Source organism: Lissotriton vulgaris, chromosome 8, assembly GCF_964263255.1.
Source record: "Lissotriton vulgaris chromosome 8, aLisVul1.2, whole genome shotgun sequence".
NCBI lineage: Eukaryota > Metazoa > Chordata > Amphibia > Caudata > Salamandridae > Lissotriton > Lissotriton vulgaris.
The window spans coordinates 730,736,381-730,758,593 of NC_141696.1; the positions used below are offsets into that span (position 1 = coordinate 730,736,381).

General features: G+C 41.7%; 1 protein-coding gene across 1 annotated transcript in view; it reads right to left on the reverse strand.

The window, feature by feature from the left end:
• Window positions 1–22,213, reverse strand: part of CFAP47 (cilia and flagella associated protein 47) — a 2,734,468-nt gene that overhangs the window by 1,681,091 nt on the left and 1,031,164 nt on the right. The window contains exon 45 of the mRNA XM_086934611.1: window positions 11,667–11,838. Within this exon, the coding sequence (XP_086790737.1) occupies window positions 11,667–11,838 (172 nt within the window). The remainder of the gene's footprint in view (window positions 1–11,666; window positions 11,839–22,213) is intronic.

Here is a 22,213-nt window from a genome sequence, read left to right on the forward strand (position 1 = left end):
CTGCTGATACTCCCATTTCAACACCCGACCTCTTTTCTAAAGTACAGCAGGTTCTTCCATGTATTTATCTTGGTTGTTTCTGTCAGTCTTCTCACTTTTATACTATACTCTCATCTAGAAGAAACATCGTTGTCATTGCTTTTCACTTCCAAGAAGCCTCAGGTGGCGAGCTTCGCTTTTCAGCGACAGCACAACCCGCTGTAGGGCCTTGATTTGAATTGACAGAGCACAACGAAGACACCTGCGGTAGAACCGTGTGAGCCATATAGCTAGGTAAGCTTATTTTAATTGCTATTACTGTAGCAAAATTACAGCTGCGCGCAATGATATTTATGACTCCCTGCTGAGTTTGTTTCAAATGACAGACATATTCAGGGCGCTTGATTGCAGTAATGAGAATCTGCAGCGTTGCATCTGCAAAAGCCAAACAAGTATTCATCGCTTGCTTGAGTAACCACTGCTCATTCCATAAAGCTTTAAATATATTTTTTTAAACTCTAGGGCTCTGTCGAGCTGCAACCCTGGCTCATCAGCTCATGACAGTTTCACTTCATAGGCTTTTCTCCCTTTTTACCACACTTTGACTTTCACTATCTAGCTGGCTGGATGGCTGACACTTTTTCTCTGGATTATTCCATGAATTCTCTTCCAAATATTTCCGTTAACTAATCCACACTCCATGTCTTACTTCGGCTTTACCTATACCCCGGATTTAGGCTCCATCATCAGGGTAGTGATAAGCAGTGCTGGGGGTGCAAAGGACACATTATTACACAAACGCCATGTTTTTTCTGGGCATATGCACATGCTGCACCATCTGTTTATATACTTTGAAGCCAGCCTGCCCTGTTTATTAATGGCGAGGTAGCTAACAAGGGTGAGGCTGCTTCCTACTTGATGCCTGATGTGGGGGTTTCTCTCCCTGGATGACTTTTTTTTTATTACTTAGAAACAGGTGCTTGTGACGACTGGGGCCTGGCATGGCATCCCCTTGAAAACGTCTTATATTTCTGCCCATCAGTGTTCACATTAATTATAGTTTCATACTCCTTATTAGGCGACCCTCTTTAAAAAAAGATCCTGCCATGGCTGTTGCCTTTAGGCGATCAGCACTCATTTTCATGAATCTGTTTAGGTGTGTATGGAACTTGAATACACCTACAAAGCAACAGAGTGCTATTTTACATGTTTTGCATTTAATAAAAAACATTGGGGCTTATTTACAAGGCTCTGGCGCCACTTTTGCGTTGTTTTTAACATGGGAAAAGTTACGCTAAAGTGGCTTCTAAATCTGCCCCATTATACCTATTACAAGGAATCACTTAAGCAGGCAAGTAGCATGCAACCCAGTGGTGGGCCTGGGGAGAGGGGAGTAATCAATTAGATTTCAGGCTGTAAGTTGTAAAGGAGGGAAGAAAAGTTAGAGATCAGAATGTGTGCGCTTTACATGAATTTATATTCATGTGACTCTATACTTGAAAGCAAAAAGTACCTTTGCCATACCGATTGTACCGCTTCAAGGGGATTTCGGACACCTGATAACCTGATATAATGAATAAAATTACTTGAGATGTACGTTTGGAATATATATATATATATATATATATATATATATATATATATATATATATATATATATATATATATATTCACTGAAAAAACCATAGGTTATAGACCATATCACTGATGACATCTCAAATGACATCACTGATGACATCTCAAATGACATCACTGATGACATCACTGATGACATCTCATTTGACATTACTGATCACATCACTGATGATATCATTCATGTGATAATACGATGAACCTCTTCAGACTCTAATATAACCTTAGATACAATCAGTGTAAACAGACACTCACAGACTGTCACTCATCCATGGAGTTACTCACACACCTAGTCAGTCAATCAAAGAATCAATCACACCTCCATTTCCTCAACTATACAGTTATACAAACTTTACTTATTCAAACATATACTAACACATATTAACTCTCTTATACAATCCCTGATACAAGTTCACAATGATCCATACAGCCACTCACACATTCACTGGCTCTTATGCACAGTTATTTATATATGTCAACTCTCACATGTACTGTGTTTTACATATGTACTTACTTTGACATGTAGCACTGAGATATCCATTCACTCACCAATACACTCATGCACACAGTCAACCGCCCATACAGCTGTTTCCACATGCACTTTTGAAACCATACATCTAGTGAATCAACTGCTCACACATCTATGCACAGAGTCATACACCTCCCAGCCACCCACACACACACTCAGTATCCCATACAAATACTTGGGCAACCAATCAATAACCCATATAGTTACTCATATAGCTACTTATCAACACATGCAACAGTTTACAGAACAGCAGACATAATGATGCACAAATTAAGACAGTTTAGTCACTAACCCATGCACTCAGTGAGACACATTTAATCACTCACTCATACAGTCAGTCATGCACCTACTAAATCCTTCATCCAGACACTTATACATCCACTCATTCTTCAATATGTAAGACATATTTTAACTTTACAGAAACATACAGTCACTGGATGTTGTCATCAGTGATGTCATCAGTGATGTCATTTGAGATGTCATCAGTGATGTCATCAGTGATGTCACTGACCATGTCATGAATGATGTAATATGTGACATCATCAGCAGTGGATTGCGGGTGCGCGATATATAGTTAGTGCAACTAACTATATATGGAATTTCAATGGTTTTGTGTGAGTAAAATAAGGTTTTGTAAATGCGAATTCCTAACTATATATGGTCTATAACCTATGGTTTTTTCAGTGAATTTTCAAGGTTTTGTAAATGCTAATTCCTAACTATATATGGTCTATAACCTACGGTTTTTTCAGTGAATTTTCAAGGTTTTGTAAATGCTAATTCCTAACTATATATGGTCTATAGCCTATGGTTTTTTCAGTGAATATATATATATACATACATATATAAACATATATCATCTGTATATCTACATATAAATACAAACATAAATGCATGCATACATATACTTATATGCATTTTAGGGTTGTTAGGGTGTTTTCGTGTGTATTATGTTGCTTTTTTAGGGCTTTTGGGTCAATTAAGTAGGGTTCCCGGAGCCTAGGGCTGAGGGGCCGGTTCAGTTTCGTGCGTATTGGTGTTGGCAAGGTTTTGACGGATTTTGGCGGTTTTTGGTCGAGATTTGGCCGTTTTATGGCTTTTTTTTGTGTTTGAGGGGGGCGCGTATTCGGGTTGAAATTCGTCCCCGTTCCAGTAGATGGATTGGGCTGATTTGGTGAGATGTTAGGGAATCGCTGGAACTAGTGTCCAGCCAAGTTTGAAGCGGATCGGAGCAGTGGAAGTGCTTTAAAGAGCAATTTTTGTGCGGAGTAGCGAATTGTCATGTTATTCAATGGGAGTTTTTGGTGCGCATGGAGAAGGTGAATTTGGGGTGTTCCAGTTGCGCTAGAGGGACGGGGCTTGGGTGAGCTGTAGGGAGAGTGGATCGGCAGGTGTGCCGAATTTTCGGGATTTGTTGGCCGAAGGGAAGGGTGTGCTTGGGCAAAGTCGATTTGGTGAAAACGGTGCGTTATTTACATGAAAGTTGAAAAAACACTAATAAAAGCAAAGCTAAAAAGCCACCTCATTACAAACAGAATGGCTTTAACTTAAATGAGGGCGAGATCTATTGCATTTTCAATGCTTGTTTACTTTGGTTCCATCAAGAAGGCATTCAGATGTGTCACACATTTGCCATAAATTCTGAATGTTAGCACTCTAGTTGCACATTAGATCACTGTAGTAAAGCTACTGCTCACCAGGGACATCTGCTGCTGGTATTCAAAGTGCATGTTTCAGTCTGCATGTCAGAATTTTTTTAATGAAATAGAAGAGGATTTGAGAAGTCACTCAAAATGATCCCTAATTTTTCTTTCTGAAGCACTAATCATACTTTCTATGGCAAAATTAACCCCCTCATGTTGTTCCTTTTTAAATTGAGGGTTTTCAGACTTACCACTTCATTCCAATCAAGATGGCTTCTGGTGTGCCATACTTTTGTCATAAGTAAGACTGTTAGCGCTCTAGTTGTTCTTTAGAACACTCTGGGACATTCTGTCATTGGGCTATACTTGGGGTACATCTGGGTGATATTTGGGCTACATTTAGGCTCTTTTGTCTCTGGTGGCCATCTTGCAAGACTATGTCAGAATTTTTTAATGAAATTGAAGAGGGTTTGAGAAGTCACTCAAAATGTGCCCTAATTTTTCTTTCTGCAGCACTAATCATAATTCATATGGCAAAATATACCCCCTCATTTTGTTCCTTTTTAAATTAAATGTTTTAAGAGTTACCACTTTATTCCAATCAAGATGGCTTCAGGTGTGCCATACCTTTGTAATAAGTAGGACTGTTAGCGCTCTAGTTATTCTTTAGAACACTCTGGGACATTCTGTCATTGGGCTATACTTGGGCTACATCTGGGTGATATTTGGGCTACATTTGGGCTCTTTTGTCTCTGGTGGCCATTTTGGGAGACTGCATGTCAGAATTTTTTAATGAAATAGAAGAGGATTTGAAAAGTCACTCAAAATGTGCCCTAATTTTTCTTTCTGCAGCACTAATAATACCTTCTATTGCATAATATACCCCCTCATTTTGTTCCTTTTTAAATTAAATGTCTTAAGAGTTACCACTTTATTCCCATCACGATGGCTCCAGGTGTGCTATACCTTTGTAATAAGTAGGACTGTTAGCGCTCTAGTTGTTCTTTAGAACACTCTGGGACATTCTGTCATTGGGCTATACTTGGGCTACATCTGGGTGATATTTGGGCTACATTTGGGCTCTTTTGTCTCTGGTGGCCATTTTGGGAGACTGCATGTCAGAATGTTTTAATGAAATAGAAAAGGATTTGAGAAGTCACTCAAAATGTGCCCTAATTTTTCATTCTGCAGCACTAATCATACTTTCTATGGCAAAATATACCCCCTCATGTTGTTTCTTTTTAAATTAAATGTTTTAAGAGTTACCACTTTATTCCAATCAAGATGGCTTCAGGTGTGCCATACCTTTGTAATAAGTAGGACTGTTAGCGCTCTAGTTGTTCTTTAGAACACTCTAGGAGGCTGAAGTAGAACACAAAGGAATCAACTGACAGTCTCTGTCCTTGTTGGATGTACATGTTTTACTGAGAATGTCAGACTTCATTTTCACATGACTGAGAAAGATAATGTGAATTTACAGAAAATATGCTTTCAGTTTAGCTTATAGATCCCCTTCCAAACCACTGTGGGAAAATCATGGGATATTAGTTTTCTTTCAAACAATATTCATGATATCACAGCAGAAGGTATTTTCACATGGTAAAATCACCTTAGAACCCACCACAATTCCTAAAACGAGTATGGTACCATCAACAAATGATTTATAATGTAACTAAAGTCCTAAAACCCTCTATTAACTACAATGCTTTTTAATGAGGTGCTATCATGTATATTGGTCCCAAGATGGCTGCCAACACTTCTTGGATGAAGTGCTGACAGCCAATCAGATCAGATGTGTGGTTAGGCTCTGCCCAGATATATATATTTGTTTGAACCTAAATTACTCAAAATCCACTGGAGCACATATATTGAGACCTAGCAAAGGCACATCAGGCTAACAGTCCCTACAATTTTGCCAAGTTTCGTGCAAATCCATTCAGCCGTTCGAGCTAAAAGTGAGGCCAACCGCCCTATGGAAATTAACATGGGAAAAATGCGTTTTGGGACCCCCCTTTTTTCTCGGCCCCCCCTTGATGAAACCCCCCCAAATTGTCAGGGGCTGCGCAGAAACAAAATGTTCCATTTTCCTGAAAATTTCAGCCAATTCCGTCCACAAACGCCAAAGTTATTAGACATAGAATTTTCAAAAATCCCATAGAGAAAAAATCCTAACTATATATACCTACTGGCGACCGCCAGTAGGTAATATATATATATATATATATATATATATATATAAAGTTAGGTTTAAGGGAACGCAGGTGCCTTTTTTTTATATGTTAGTAATACTGCTGGCTAACAATTTTAGGAAAGGCTCAACTCATCAATGACACAATAAAAAAAAATTAGCAAAACAAACGGGTCTTTGATTTTCGGTAAATTTTTAACAAACTAAGCACTGCACCCTTCACTGAAAATGTTCCAAATGAAGGTACTTTTGACAATGCAGCAGCATGGTTTATGATGTCACTAGCAAACAATAAGAAAACAAACACAGTTCACTCCAGCTAAATTTAAAGCAACGGTGGGAAAAGGAGACATAGGGAGGGCAGCAACAGGCAGAACAGCTCATGGGTATAGGAATTATGTTTTAGCGAGAGTATGCCTCAAGCGCTTCGTGCTGCCAGAAGCATCAGTACAAGATGTTTGGACGCCCAGTCTCTCACTAATCAAGGCCTGGCATTTATAAAGCCAACGCAGCAGGAAATGCAATGTAGGGGGCCATCTTGTTTCGAATCATGCACTGTGTCCTTGGAGCATTGTTGCACATGAGGATGTTTTCATCCTGCTCATTGTTCAAACATTATAGGGAGTCCTTTATAGAACTTTTTATTGAAAGAGAGTCATACAAACTTCAGATGAAAGATTGCTTTCCCAGTCCAGGAACAAAAGGTCATTAATCACTCTGCAGGCCTTAGTTTTGAACACAATGTCACAGGTTGAAAAAACATGTCTCCACCATGCCAGCAGAATGCTGGTGTACGAAGGCACACCTTTTCCAGACGTATGAAGTCTACATTTTATTATGTAATATTTTTTAATAGCAATATGTTTGCAGCAGCTTTCCACTTTTTTGTAATTTGTTGGAAGCTCTCTTCTAGTAAGAGAGCTTAAACATGGACATCAAAAGAGTAGGACTTCCAATCATCAGGAAAAATGCTCAAATAATTTCCTTTAAAGCTTGGTGGCAGAGTGTCTGCTATAATGATAGATGCTTAGGAGCTTTTATATCCGCTAATATCACTTGCTATTAAGATAGAATCCCCTTTATCTCCTATACACTCTTTCCTCAATATTAGTTTTAGGAAGTCATAATATACATCAACCTTGTTCATCAGATGTTTCCAAGCCACCATAAACTAAAACTGCTTTAAGGGTACATAACTACATTATACCTATTTTATTTCTCTTTATGATAATAGTTGACAAATGTTTTTATTGCCTGCACAATGTGTAATAATTATACATTGACGTTTTGTTTTTAAAATAACCCTTGTGATTGGATATTTTATGTTATATTACTAATGGAGTTGGCTAATTTAAATCCTTTATGCTCTGGTCACTAAGTTCTTATCTTCTTCCCTCTCTTCATTCCCCATTTTTTTTTTCTGTCTCGTCCTTTCTTTCCCTTTCAAGGTTTTCAATGACAAATTGTATAATTTCAACATTTACTGAAGCGAATTAATCTGCTATAATACATCTCTTGGGGATGGAGTTGCACATCAGCAGTAATCAGTACTGCAGGGTTAAGAAGGGAGAACCTCAATGATATTAATTGCAGCATTGCTACTAAACCCCACCCCCACCCCCTTAAAAAGGCCTTGGAGGAAAAGCTCGAAATACATAGGGGTATCTACAATTTCTTCTTCTACTCTTACTACACCGTCTTATTTTTTCTTCCTTCAATGATTCCTTCTTTATTACTTTACTCCATCTATCCCTTCCCTCCCCTCTATCCCCTCCCCTGTCCTTTCCTACATTGTTACTCTGGTACTTTTTTACTCTATTTATTACTTCTTTCTTCCTTTTCCTTTTCTTATCTATCCCCCTTCTTTTATTCTCTTCTTCTTTTTTGCTTTTCTATTATATTGATTTTTCTTTTATTTCTCTTTCCCTTTTATTCACGTTGCCTTATACGCCAAGACATGTCCATTACCTTTTCTAATGTTTCCCCGTAATGGGTTATGCAATATATGCTAATAATTATTTCTTTTTTCCTTCCTCATATTTGTTTCACTTTGCATATGATTTCTTATTGCTTGTATTTTCCATTTATTACTATGACATTTTATTGTTTTGTTATTCTCTTTGTATTTCATTGAAAATTTTAATAAAAAATTTCAACACAAAAAAAGAAATACATAGGGGTAAAAGATCGAAAAGCATAAGGGGTAAAGCTCGAAAAGCATAGTGGTGTAAAGATCAAAATGCATAGAGGGTAAAGTTCGAAATGCATAGGGGGTAAAGTCCGAAATGCATAGGGGTAAATCTGGAAATGCATAGAGTAAAGCTCGAAATGCATAGGGGGTAAAGATCAAAATGCATAGGGGTAAATATAGAAATGCATGGGGTAAAGTTCAAAATGCATTGGGGAAGCAGGGAGTTAGAACAACGCATTGATTATGGACGTTGCATTCCATCAGCATTGTTGTTGTTTTTTCTTAACTGAACAGAAAGGTTTGTTAAATGATTCAAAATGTGTAATTTTGAATATCCTGACTGAACGTTAAGGAGAAAGACAAAGCACGCATATGGGAAAGAAATGTGAGGCCGTCTGACACACGCATGGTTGTGCAAAAAAAAGAGGAAACCTAATAGGTTTATAATAATATTATAATTAGGTCTTTTTTTACATTGTTATTACTTAGCCATTACAGTTTTCTGATCGCACTTTTATGTAACATTTACTTGTAATTATTAATCAAAATATCTCAAACTGAAATAAGCAATATGAATACTACACTATCAAGTACAATCAGAACAGTGACACACACCCAAAACGTTATTTTCCTAGTTCTACCTGTTGTAGGGTCCTGTTCCATCTAAAAGGCAAGGCATCGCCTTTTGCTGCAAAGCTCTCCGTTAGACTGACATGGATTAGCAACTACAATTAACGCCCTGTTACTGTAATTATAGTTTCAACAGAAGCTCAGCGAAGCCGCTATTTATAAGTAAGCCATTTGGATTTTGCTTCTCCGCCCTGTGTGAAGGTCAGAATACAATTGAAGCAAATAAAAAATAAAAAATGGTGCTGCAATATCGGCCCCCAGTAACAGAAGCATCAGTGCTGCGGGCCAGATTTGTTACTTGCGGCTGGTTTTCAAGCAGTGCCGCAATATTGCCCCCCAGTAACAAAAACAGCAGTGCTTCACACTTGCACGCTTGCACCCCCCACCCCACTGCCGGGGGGCAAATCCACCCAAAAAATTGCCAGGGCTGCTTTGGGTTCCCAGTCCGGCCCTGACCTACACTAACATGATTATTTATCATTTTATTGAAGATGTATCAGGCACCGGATGACTCTGGTAGGATATTTCATAGTACCACAAAGAACCTTGGGGGCATAGAGGCAGAGAGATATATACGTGGTGAATAGCGAGACAGTAAAAGAAGAAACACTGTGGTGAATTTCACAGCCCCCAAAAAGGTGCATTGTAGTTCCTGTAGACTAAGGTTCAGAGACTTCAGCAGGGCCTAATTTTTGCCGATGGTTGCAGGTGGTCAGCTTCTGTACAAAGGGGCCGATTAGGATTGCGGTGAATCCGCATCCTGCAGATTTACCACTGCGGTGATTTAAAAGACCCCCCGCCAGATTAGGATGGCAGAGGGGTCGTGAAGACCATCCGCAGCTTTTCCGCCGCGGTCCAGCGGCGGAAAAGCTCTAATATGGTGGCGGTGTCTGTCAGACACCGCCAGCCATATTAGGATTAGCCGTGTGACATGCCTTTCCACGGCGGCAATGCCGCCACGAAAAGGCATATGGTCTTTTCTTTGGGGGCCCGTTGCGGGCCCCCAGGGTGAAGGGGGTGGGGGTGCACATTTGCTTGCACATAGCGGCAGGCACCGCGCGGTGCCTGCCGCTCTGTGCATGCAAATGCACTGCATGCAGTTTTAACATTGCGGCGGGTGCTCCTTCAAGCAGCACCCGCCGCTATGTTAAAAATACAGGATGTGACCGCCAGGGTGGCGGTCACATCCTAATTAGCATGGAGGGACCGCTGCTGCCACTGCGGACGGTCCCTCCACCTCTGGGGTGGCGGACGGACGCAGGTCCGTCCGCCATCATAATGACCCCCTTAGTGTGAGCGCTGGTTTTTATTTTTCATCATTAGAGTTTGACCCTGATCAAAAGGAAGGAAAGAGAGAAAGATGAAGGAAAAGAAAGGGAGAAAAACAGTGGCAAACAGAGAAAGAAGGGGTGCAAAAGAGCCTGCAAGACTGAGATAAAAAAACAGGTATTGTTGGGTGTTAGAGGAAAGCAACATGAGATGGAATCAAGGCTAAGGTGGTCTTGGTGTCTGCGAACTCCAGTACATAGCAGCATTGGTGGTGGACTCCTAAATTGTTTTTGTAGAACTGCAATTTTTAAAACAAATTGAACACTGCTCAAGTGTCACTTAAAATGTGTGTGGCATGCATCTAATAGTTGGCTTGAGTGCTCCCTCATCCTATACCTGGTTAGGAATGTTGGAACCAGTGCTTCAAATGGAAAATTAGAAGTGCAGGTTCTCTGTACCAGAGTACCTGCTTGTTTCTGAAAAGTGCAGGAACTCTCTGATTAAAAGTATTCCATTTCTCTTGAGAGGCGTCGGTACGCTCCCTCTCAAAAATAAAAGAGTGCCAGTACTCAGTACCAGGCAGTACTGGCCCATTTAAAGCACTGGCTGGAACCAGACCAAAACAAGCATTTGTAATGCAATAGACCTCACCTTTGCAGACCTTTCTTTAGACGCGAGTCATCTAAAGAAAGGGGCGTGGCCTCCATTATCTTGAAAGCGCAGCATGGGCCACTTGAAAACAACAACAAAAAAGTGAATATATGGAGGAAAAAACATGCACTCCCATTCGGCGCTGCAAATGAACCAAAAGTGTGGCTGCCCCTGTGGCGTGCCGTGCTATATATACATTTTAAAAAAGCATTAGGAGAGAGCGTGTCTTGCCTGCAACAGGAGGCAGGTGAAAATAATTTAAGGAAATAGTGCTCGGAGGCTGTAATTAAAGCCTACTGAGTAATAACACATGTAAAAGGGGTGTCGCCATGGGAGCATACATAATGAGACAAGGAGCCACAGTTTCCAAAGGACAATACCACAAGCCAATGAAAAATATGAGCGGAGAGTGGGCGAAGCTTCAAGTTGCTACCTGAATACAGCATGCCTCACAAAGCAGCGCATGCGCTGCGCAGGATTGACCTAATAATGACTTCAGTCAGACCTCTGCGGCGTTAGAACAGCTCCTGAAAGCTGAGGAAGCTTCAGGAAATCTCCCCAACCCGACACAGAAGTTCGTGTCCTCACCGCAGACAGAGTTCACATAACTGATTTTCCATCTGGACCCAGCGCATGTTATTCTTTCAGTTTGACTTTAATTTCTTTGTTTTCCAAACCTTTGAAGGTGTTTTGTTGTTTTAACATTTTATTTTGAGAATTTTTGATGAATTTTCTGAAGTAACTTCCTGTCATATCACCAATATGCGAAATATTTCTCATTCCTAAGGATTCTAACACCTAAGAGCTCTGAAAGCTGTTTGCTCTTACTTTCTGGATAGTTCAGCATGCAACCCACAGGTGAAAAAGTACATGCCTATGGCCTCGACCAATGAAAACCACGATTCACTGACATATGTTCAGGTGAAAGGATATAGCCGCGAATCAGTCACCTACCTGCCTCTTGCCCAAACTGACCCAGACTTGTGTCTAGGTTAGAACGGATTCTGCTCTCTGCCGATACTGGAATGATGAGATTTTTTGGGACTTCAAAGTGCTGGGGCATGCTCACTTCCACACTGTACTCATTAGATGTCAACTTTGTGCATGGTGCAGAGGATAAAGGATTCTGTAAAAAAAAAAAGTGGTTTATGCATTTCCATTGCCACCATATTTTTTTGTTTGACACACAGGGTTTAAAATAGCAAAACATAGGTATATTAACCCCTGCAATGCTCATGATGGAGCGGTTCCGTCATGAGCGCCGGTTCGGCTGTGCTCATGACGGAACCGTTCCGTCATGACCACACCCGTTTCTTAGAACGTTCAGCACAGCGCGAAAATTCGCGCCGCGCTGAACGGGTTAAAACACACTAATATCATAAATATGAAAAATACAGGGAAAACAATTGATTGACACATAGATTTGGCACCTTCAAGATCCCCATTTAAAACGCGCAACACTAAACTGGCCAGCTTTACTTTCTGCTGACAGGAGCAATGTAACGGCTTCCATAACTGTTTTGCTGCCCGTAAGTATGGCAAACATTTCACCCATCCCAGTGCTTAACTTGAGCCGGTGGTTTCCAGTGCTTGGCACTTAGTTGTCAGCACCGGAGCTTGTGACAGTCGGAAAACAAGAAGACGCTGTCTGGCCAAGTGGAGATGACCACAATCACAGCTAATTATTTATGCAATATACTTTAAAAATGACTATTATCTGCTGCCCAAGCACTTCTCATAGCTTTGGGGGCCTGGAATAGTCTAGTTTGTCACACTTGTAGGAGTGTGATGGTTAGTAGTTGCATTGTTACAATCATTGGCAGCATGGCAGGGACCAGGGCTGGACTGGCCATAGCGGGCACTGGGTAATCCCCCGGTGGGCCGCATGGGTAGGGCCGGTTTTGGGCCCCTGGGGGCCGTTTTTGTTACAAGGATGTTTTTGCAGCATAGCTGCAAAATCGACCCTGTGCCAAAATCGTCCGAAAACCGGCCCGGCAAAGAGCTCGGCGGCACCTCCAAAACCCCGAGTGGGGACGGGAGGCCGGCCAAGCACTTTGCCAGGACCGATTGTGTTTCCCAGTCCGGCCCTGGCAGGGACAATGTGTGGTGCATGCTGCATTGGCCTTCTGACGAGAGCCCTGGCACTTATTTTTTATACAAATCAAGCATTGCCCATAATTAGATCACAACTGGGGAGCGAAAACTGAAAAAGGAATATTATGGAATCAATGTCACAAAGTCACATTTGCAGCACAGAGACCTGGGTTTCGGTACTACCTTTATTAAGCAATAGATTGCACGAGCTGTGGGAAAAACCTTGGTCTAAATGTCAATGCATGTGGATATTTCACCCAATTTCTGGTCACGGCTCCTCCTTGTTTGTATACTAAAGTAAACAGATCCCTTAGTAACAAGGACGTTCTCATGCATATTACTATTCTCTGCCTTCCCCAACATTCTTCTATCTAGATAGCCATTTTCCCCACTAATAGTCAATCCAGCACAAATCATATATATATTGCAGATCAAGCTATATAGAGGGCTGTCACTGTGGATGACTTTGTGTGTAGCACAGAAGATTTTGAATTACATTCTAGCAGTACCATGAGTCAGCAGGCCTGAGACCCGGTTACTTGCCAGAGCCATGTTTTGTATGTTCAGTACATTATATGCCCAATGTCCTTTGCTCGTAGTCTGTAGCACGATATATTTAGGTTACCCGAGTCTAACTGCCCTAAGTTCTAACTATGTTAATTTAAGCCTCAATAGGGCAGTCTTCAACACCTGTAACAGGGGGTCCATGAAAAGTGACAATCGTATATGAAGCAATCTTCAACTCAGCTAAGTTTGCTCTAGAGCATTAACAATAAAGACAGATTTATATCACTGAAAAGGTAGTGTATTCATGCTAATGCATCAAATCTATGACTATGTGCTACCACAATATTGTCCTGCAGAGGAAAAATCAGATTGCTAATGCTTGACTCTCTCCCACATGCCAATGTGAAAGTCCTTGGTAAACTATTTTTTCTATAACTAGCTTAGAATGTGTAAAGCACATAATGAACAAGTTGCTTACCTTCGGTAAAGCCGTATTTGGTAAGACTCTATGTAGCCTCAGATTTCTTACCTTTGAATATTTCCCAAGCATTAGACTGAATCAGAACTTTTTGAGCAGTCCCCTTGTGCACCAGTAGGTGGCTTTGTTTGGCTTTATATGGACTCGTCAGCGCCGAAAGTGTTATGCACAGTGCCTTTATAGGTGCCAATCCAGCACATTGACCTCAGTTTGTGACTATTTTTCTGCACCAGAAGAATAGAGCCACTAAGGTGGTGTGATCAGTGTGACAAAACAAGGCCTTAAAGTATCACTTGGAGGTAAAATGTACAGTTGGCAGAACGGGGAGGGTGAAAGGGTCAGTACGGAATTAGTTCATATGATACAGACTTATAGCCACAGATTCCTTACCTTAGAACAGATACGAAAGCAATCTCTACCTAGAGGTGGGTCTGTGAATCTGTTAAACCAAAAAGTCCTGGAGGACAGAACAGGCAAAATGCCCATCACATGTACCTGACTGTCCAGGCAGTAATGCTTGGCAAATGTGTACAGTGATGCCCACGTAGCTGCCTGACAAATGTCCAGGACTGGGACTCCTTGAGCTAGTGCAGAGGTCACAGCTTAGGCTCTGGTAGAGTGAGTCCATGAGCCCTAAGATTGCTTCTTTACCATTACATAGCAGATTGTTATACGGAGGGAAATCCACCTGGAGATAGTTCCCTTGTGTAAGATGTTTCTTTTCTTTGTAACCACAAATCCAATAGAGAGTTGATCATTCGTACAGAATTTTCTGGTACAATCAATGTAGAATAACAATGCTCTTTTTGGATCCAGGTGGTGGAATCTCTCTTCTTCCTTGGTAGGACAAGGGGGGCAAAGAAATTAGGCAGGGTGATGATTTGTCCGACGTAAAAAGATGTGACCTCCTTTGGTAAGAAGGAGGCGCTGATATAAAAAGGACCAGATTGTCCAGGGAGATAGCGCTGCAATTTGATAACCCTCCTAGTAGATGTTATGGCCACAAGGAACACTGTTTTGAATATAAGCTGTCTCAGATGGCAGATGTGCATGGTCTCAAAGGGTGAACACATTAAAAAAGGAAGAACTAAATTTAAGATCCCACTGGGGCATAATGAAAGGTGTAGGGGTAAACATGTGCTGCAAACCTTTCAGGAAGCCAATCAAGACAGGTGACTTGAAAAGGGAGGGTTGATCCAGCAACCGCAAGAATGCCGAAATAGTCTAAAGATACCCTTTAACTGTGTCCAAAGCAATACCTGGCCAGGCAAAAGATGGGAAAAACAAAAGGACTTCGGGCAAAAATGTAGACAGAGGATACATGAACTTGGCAGCATACCAAACCACAAATGTGCCCCATTGGAAGGAATTTACCATTTTCATTGAGGGACACCTGGCTGCCTGAATGACATCACACATTTTCTGGAAGGAGGTCAAAGACTCTCATCTGTTGCCGCTCACTCTGTATGCATGCAGCTAAAGTGTGCAGATTTGAGTGCAGGACCCTGCCTTGTTGCTGCAACAGGAGATCCTCCCACAGGGTTAGCCTGACTGGATGACAGATGCTCATGCTCAGGAGCTCGAGATCACAAACTCTTTGCAACCAATCCAAGTCCACTAAGATGACTTTGGCCCGGTCATTCCTGATATTCTTCAGACCTCTAGGCAGGAATACTATGAACAGAATAGTGCACAAGAGTCATGAGCTCCACTCAAGATTAAATGCATCTCCAAGCGAAAGCTGCCTTGGAAACTTCAGCTTGCAGAAGTGTGGATACTGCGCCCTCTCAACAGTGTCAAATAGATCTAACTAAGGTTCTCCCCAATCTCTGAAGAGACCTAGCACCACCATGTTTTGATGGAGACGCTATTTGTGATCCCCAAGGCATCAATGGCTGAGTTTGCTAAATTTGAGGCCCACCAGATTTTGATCCACAAGGAATATGTGCTGGCATTCCAGCCATGTCCAGAGATACAGAGTCTCTTCACACAGGGTCCACAACCTTCCTCCACCTTGCTTGTTGCAATACCACATAGCAGTGGGTTTGTCTGTGAATACCTGAGCTAGCCTCTCCTTGACAGAAGGAAGGTGGACTTTCAATGCCATGCACATCACTCTCAGTTTCAACAGGTTTATGTGGAGCTGAGATTCTGCAGGAGACCGGAGTCCTGTGATTTCCAATTCTCCCCGATGGCTGCCCCAACCCAAAAGAGATGCATCTGTCACCACTGTGAGATGTGGGTGGAGAAGGGAGATGGGTCTGCCATTGACCGAATCGCAGTTTGTCAAACACGACTGCAGATCTTTTGCATTTCCCTATATCTAGACCACTTTGGAGAGATTCCGCTGTTGCTGCACCCACTGGGACTCCCCACTGCATTGACAATGGGTATGTTTTACCAGAAGGATACAAGAGGCAGGAGTCTCAACAGCCTCAGAGTCAGTCTCACCGAAATCCAGGATAGAGGCTGAAACATCAGAATCATAGCCTGAATATCCTGGACTTGCCGTTCCGAAGGATAGGACCAAAACTGCACTGTAGCCTGAGCATCTTTAATGAAAAGAAGTGTCTGAGAGGGAGTCAGGTGTGACTTCGCCACACTTATATTGAACCCCAGCTAATTTAGGGTGTCCGCCGTAGTCTGGAGGTGAGAGATGGCTGCCTGGGGTGAGCTCACCTTCAACAGCCAGTCATCAAGGTAGGGGAAGACTGGAATTCTTGATCTCCACAGGTGTTCTGCAACCACTGCCATCACCTGGGGAGCACCTGCGGGGCACTATTAAAGCCAGGTAACACAAATGGGTAGGCATGTCAGGGATATGGATTTAGGTGTCCTGCAAGTCCAATGCAACCATCCAGTCTCCAGGGTCGAGGTCAGACAGAATCTGAGCCAGAGTTAGCATCTTGAATTTGTCCTTTTTCAGGAAGTAATTGAGAGGGAATAGGTCTAGTATAGGACTGAGGCTTCTGTGCTTTTTCAGCAGCAGAAAGTAGTGGGAACAGCAACTGCTACCTACTTCTGATGGTGGAACTCTCTCAATGGCTCCTTTGGCCAGAAGAGCCAGCACTTCCTGTCGCAAGAGCAAAAGGCGCTCCTCCGCCAGCCGATCGGGGAGGTGACAAACGTGGCAGGGTCTGTTGGAAAGGTAGGGCACAAACCCGCTGGACAATATGAAGCACCCATTTGTCTGATGTAATCTGTCGCCCTTTTGGGGCAGGTGATGCTGAATCCTGCCACCAACAGGGTACCCATGATGATGTGAAGGTCTATAATAATCCCATTTTTTCCTGAAAAATAATTCAATAAATGTGGGAGGCACTGGCAACAGTAGCAAAAGTGCAGTCCAGTGGCACCCTTCCTAGCATAGGAGGAAATAGTCGGCCATTTTAACACTTGACAAGGGCCACTTGTACGTGGTCGTTGTCGATCTGAGAACAGCTTCTGATTCCACTCCAAGGGCCAAGTTGTGGAAGATTTTGAAAAAGATTGGTGTTCCTGCTAATATCCTGTATGTTATTGTCAGACTGCATGTGTACAATACTGCCCGAGGTAGGTATGGTAAAAATTGGTGAGCTCACAGAACCTTTTAATATTGAAACTGGTGTTCGACCGGGTTGTGTGTTGGCCCCAACTCTGTTTACTCTTTATATTGATGATTTAGTTCAAGCACTTAACTTCCTTGGAAAGACGCACATAAACGTGGTCCTTACAAAAGTGCAACACTGCTCTTTTTAAATGACACATTCCTAATTTCAATAACTTTACATAGCCTGCAGCCAATATTTCATCCCTTTTTAATATTTTGCAGCAATCGGGGCCTTGAGCTCAATGTTAATAAAACTAAATTCATGGCATTCAATCTCTATAAACCTGGCAGGGCAAATATTTTGGTGCAGGGTGTTCCTCTTGAACAAGTGCAAGATTTAGTGTACTTGGGGGTCTGCTTAACCAATAAAATGAGTTGATTCATGCATATCAAGAAGTGCTCACTGAAGATCCAACAAGAAGCTGGTGCTGCATCTAAATTGCACAAAAAGGCCCACGCATGTTCCCTAGAACAGTGGTGGAGATATATCATATCAAAGCTAAGAGTACAGCTAATAGTTTATATAAGAGCAGAGAGGCGCACACAGTGAAGTCGGTAATATAAGGGAGTCCAAAAAGAGTTGTAGATCTTCAGTTCTTATTTGTAAACGTTTTCTTTATTTTCATGTACAGCGGCACAGCCAACGCGTTTCATTCCCATTCGTGCCTTGGGAATTTCATCAGGGCTGCAAAAATACATTAGCATGTATAAGTATTGATCAAATATTAAAAAGACGTTTGCCCAAAAGGGGCACCAGTCAAAGCCAAATTGCACCCATGTGCGCACCCATAGATCCAGATACATTGACCAAGTTATACAATTACTAGGTGTCAATTTCAAATTTAAAATTACCTCGTGAAAGCATATACCCCCTCACCGGTACTATGCATTCACAACGCCAGTCCAAGCCAAGAAATGCTTGATCCTGATTAAAAACACCACACCATGCCTATTGGAGAGTTAGGCACCCGGAATGTGCAAGTATTTGGGTCATGTGGACCCTTGGAGAAGAGAGAAAGAAAGAAAAGTTGTGATTCTTTCTCTCTTCTCCAAGGGTCCACATGACCCAAATACTTGCACATTCCGGGTGCCTAACTCTCCAATAGGCATGGTGTGGCGTTGTGAATGCATAGTACCGGTGAGGGGGTATATGCTTTCACGAGGTAATTTTAAATTTGAAATTGACACCTAGTAATTGTATAACTTGGTCAATGTATCTGGATCTATGGGTGCGCACATGGGTGCAATTTGGCTTTGACTGGTGCCCCTTTTGGGCAAACGTCTTTTTAATATTTGATCAATACTTATACATGCTAATGTATTTTTGCAGCCCTGATGAAATTCCCAAGGCACGAATGGGAATGAAACGCGTTGGCTGTGCCGCTGTACATGAAAATAAAGAAAACGTTTACAAATAAGAACTGAAGATCTACAACTCTTTTTGGACTCCCTTATATTACCGACTTCACTGTGTGCGCCTCTCTGCTCTTATATAAACTATTGGTCTGATACACATCCTTGGCAGCGGATGGTGAGAGTAGCCGCACCACCTAATAATTTTGAAACAGAAGAAGTGGATGTGCGAAACCTTGGTCAGCTGCTGGTTGCTTCTGTTTATTGTTAAGAGTACAGCTATGTACAGTGTAGAAATGGGAGGACATCTTAGGATTGACAATCTTGGAAAAATCAAACATTGGTTTGTGAGGAACATTCTCAATCTCCTGCAGAGTGCCCTCCACCTCCCTCAACTTCTGGATGTGGTTATCCTTCCGATTAACCATCACATTATGTCTCGCCCTATTACGTATTAGCATAGACTCTGGTCAACAGACGACTTGGAATCCTACAGAGTCTCGATTAAGTGAGTTGGTGTGTGAGTGGCTGCACTGGAAAGTGGGAGTACGCAGATGTGTGAGTGCTTGTATGGATGTGTGACTGGGTATGTATGTGTTTGAGTGAGTGTGTGAGGGCTTGTAGGAGTGAGTGAGTGACTTCTTGGAGAGGCTGATTGGTTGAGCGAGTGGGTGTGTGAGTGACTTTGTAGGTAAATAAGTGTGTGTGTGGGTAGCTGTAAGGGTGAGTGTGTGGTTATGTAACTAGCTGTATGGGTGAGTAATTGGTTGTCTGAGTGGCTGTATGGGAGAGTGAATGGTTGTGTGAGTGGCTGTATGAATGAGTGAGTGGGTGTAAGAGTGGCTCTATGGAGGAGTGAGTGGATGTGTAATTACTGGTATAGGTCTGTGAATGGGTATGTGAGTGGTTGTGTGGGTGTATGAGATGTATGGGGTGTGAGTAGCTATGTGAGTGGTTCTGTAGATAATGTGATCATTGATGTCATCAGTGATGTCATTTGAGATGTCATCACTGATGTCACTGACCATGTCATCAGTTATGTAGTATGTGAGATCATAAGCAGTGCATTGCAGGGGTGTGAATTATAGTTAGTTCAGGTAACTATAACTACTGAATTTCACTGGTTTGGTATGAGTGAAATCTGAGCCTAATTATAATGTACCTATAACCATTTTTTTAGTGTATTTCTAAGTTTTTTTTTAAATTTTATTTGCTAACTATAACAACCCTATAACCTTTGTTTTTTTAAGTGATGTTACTGACCATGTCATGAGTTATGTAATATGTGAGGTCATAAGTAGTGCATTGCGGACGCATATGTTATAGTTAGCTCAGATAACTATAACTGCCGAATTTCACTGGTTTTGTATGGGAGAAATCTGAGCCTAACTGTAATGTCCCGGTAACCTTTGTTTTTTTCAGTCTATTTCTAAGGTTTTTTTCATTCAATTGGTTAATTATGACCACCCTGTAACCTTTGTTTTCTAAGTGAATATCTAAGGTTTTTTAAAATCTATTTCCTAACTATAAAGTCCCAGCAACCTTTGTTTTTTTAAGTGAATTTATATGGGTTTTTTAACTATTAGTCACGTTTGCAGAGTGGTAGAGAAAGGGTACGGGGCTTCTGACCAGCTCTCAGGAATACGGCTGTGACAAACCCACTCGAGGTAACAGGAGGACATCTGGGCCCCCAGGAAGCCTCACCATCTAAAAGGACTTCATCCCCCAACCAGCTGTGTGCCGGGACGCACATTTACAGAGTGAGTTGTGGCGAAAGGGGGTGTGGCCTCCAAGACTTCTCAGAAGTTACGCTACGTGGGACTTACTGGAGAAAACAGCAGGGCTTGTTGGCCCCTAAGGACACTCTAGAGCCAAGGGGACTTCATCTCCCAACCAGCAGTGCGCCAGGAGGAGCGTCTGCAGAGTGGTGGAAAAAGGGACTTGGCCTCCAAAGACCTCTCAGCAATTGCACTCTCTGGGACTTATTGGAGGGAACAGGAAGCCTTGTTTGCCCCCAAGTACTTTCTGGAGCCAAGGGGATTTTATCCCCAACCAGCACTGCACCTGGAGGCGTGTTTACAGAGTGTTGGTGAAAAGAAGGTGGCCTCCAGCTACTTGACGGTATTTCTTTGTTTTTTAAATTATTTATTTATTCGGGGAGATGGGCAGCATGACCCTCTTTCACTGGGCCAATTTCGGCCTCAAGGACTCCATCCCCAGGAAGTTTTAATAACTTCAAAGGGAGGGGGGGCTGAGCGGCCCCCCTCTCCCCTCGCTGATTTCAGCCCTAGGGATCTCATCACCCGGGGTCCAGCCTCTGCTGTGAGTGGCCTGTGTACATCTAGGGAAGATCCGCATCCCTAGATATACAAAGTTAAATTTTTTTAATAACTCCAAAACAACTCAATAGATTTACACCAAATAACAAAAAGGGCTCTTTCTAGACCAAGAGCTAGCTTTCTGCCAAATTTGGTGTAAATCCATATAGCGTTCAGCCTGTAGCCATGTCTAAAAATTGGAAATCCCCATAGACATTACATCGAGAAAAATCATTTTGGGAACCCCTTTTCTCTCGGCCACCACTTGACGAATAACCCTGAAATGTTTTATGCAGATCTAGGCAAAGTAGGCCACTTTTTCTGAAAAATGTTGTAAAGATATTAGCAAAACAAAAAATGCTTTGCCTAAGGGAAAAGTTGGTCCAAACTGTAACTAACTATAAGCTATTGGTAGGTAATTAATATATATATATATATATATATATATATATATATATATATATATATATATATATATATATATATATATATATATATATATATATATTCACAGAAAAAACCATAGGTTATAGTGGATATATAGTTAGGAATTTGCATTTACAAAACCTTGAAAATTCAATGAAAAAACCATTGGTTTTAGGCCATATATAGTTAGGGATTTGCATTTACAAAACCTTATTTTACTCGCATAAAACCATTGAAATTCCATATATAGTTATAAGCGCTAACTATATATCGCGCACCCGCAATCCACTGCTGATGATGTCACATATTACATCATTCATGACATGGTTAGTGACATCACTGATGACATCACTGATGACATCTCAAATGACATCACTGATGACATCACTGATGACAACATCCAGTGACTGTTTGTTTCTGTAAAGTAAACAAATGTCTTACATATTGAAGAATGAGTGGATGTATAAGTGTCTGGATGAAGGATTTAGTAGGTGCATGACTGACTGTATGAGTGAGTGATTAAATGTGTCTCACTGAGTGCATGGGTTAGTGACTAAACTGTCTTAATTTGTGCATCATTATGTCTGTTGTTCTGTAAACTGCTGCATGTGTTGATCAGGAGCTATATGAGTAACTATATGGGTTATTGATTGGTTGCCCAAGTATTTGTATGGGAAACTGAGTGTGTGTGTGGGTGGCTGGGAGGTGTATGACTCTGTGCATAGATGTGTGAGCA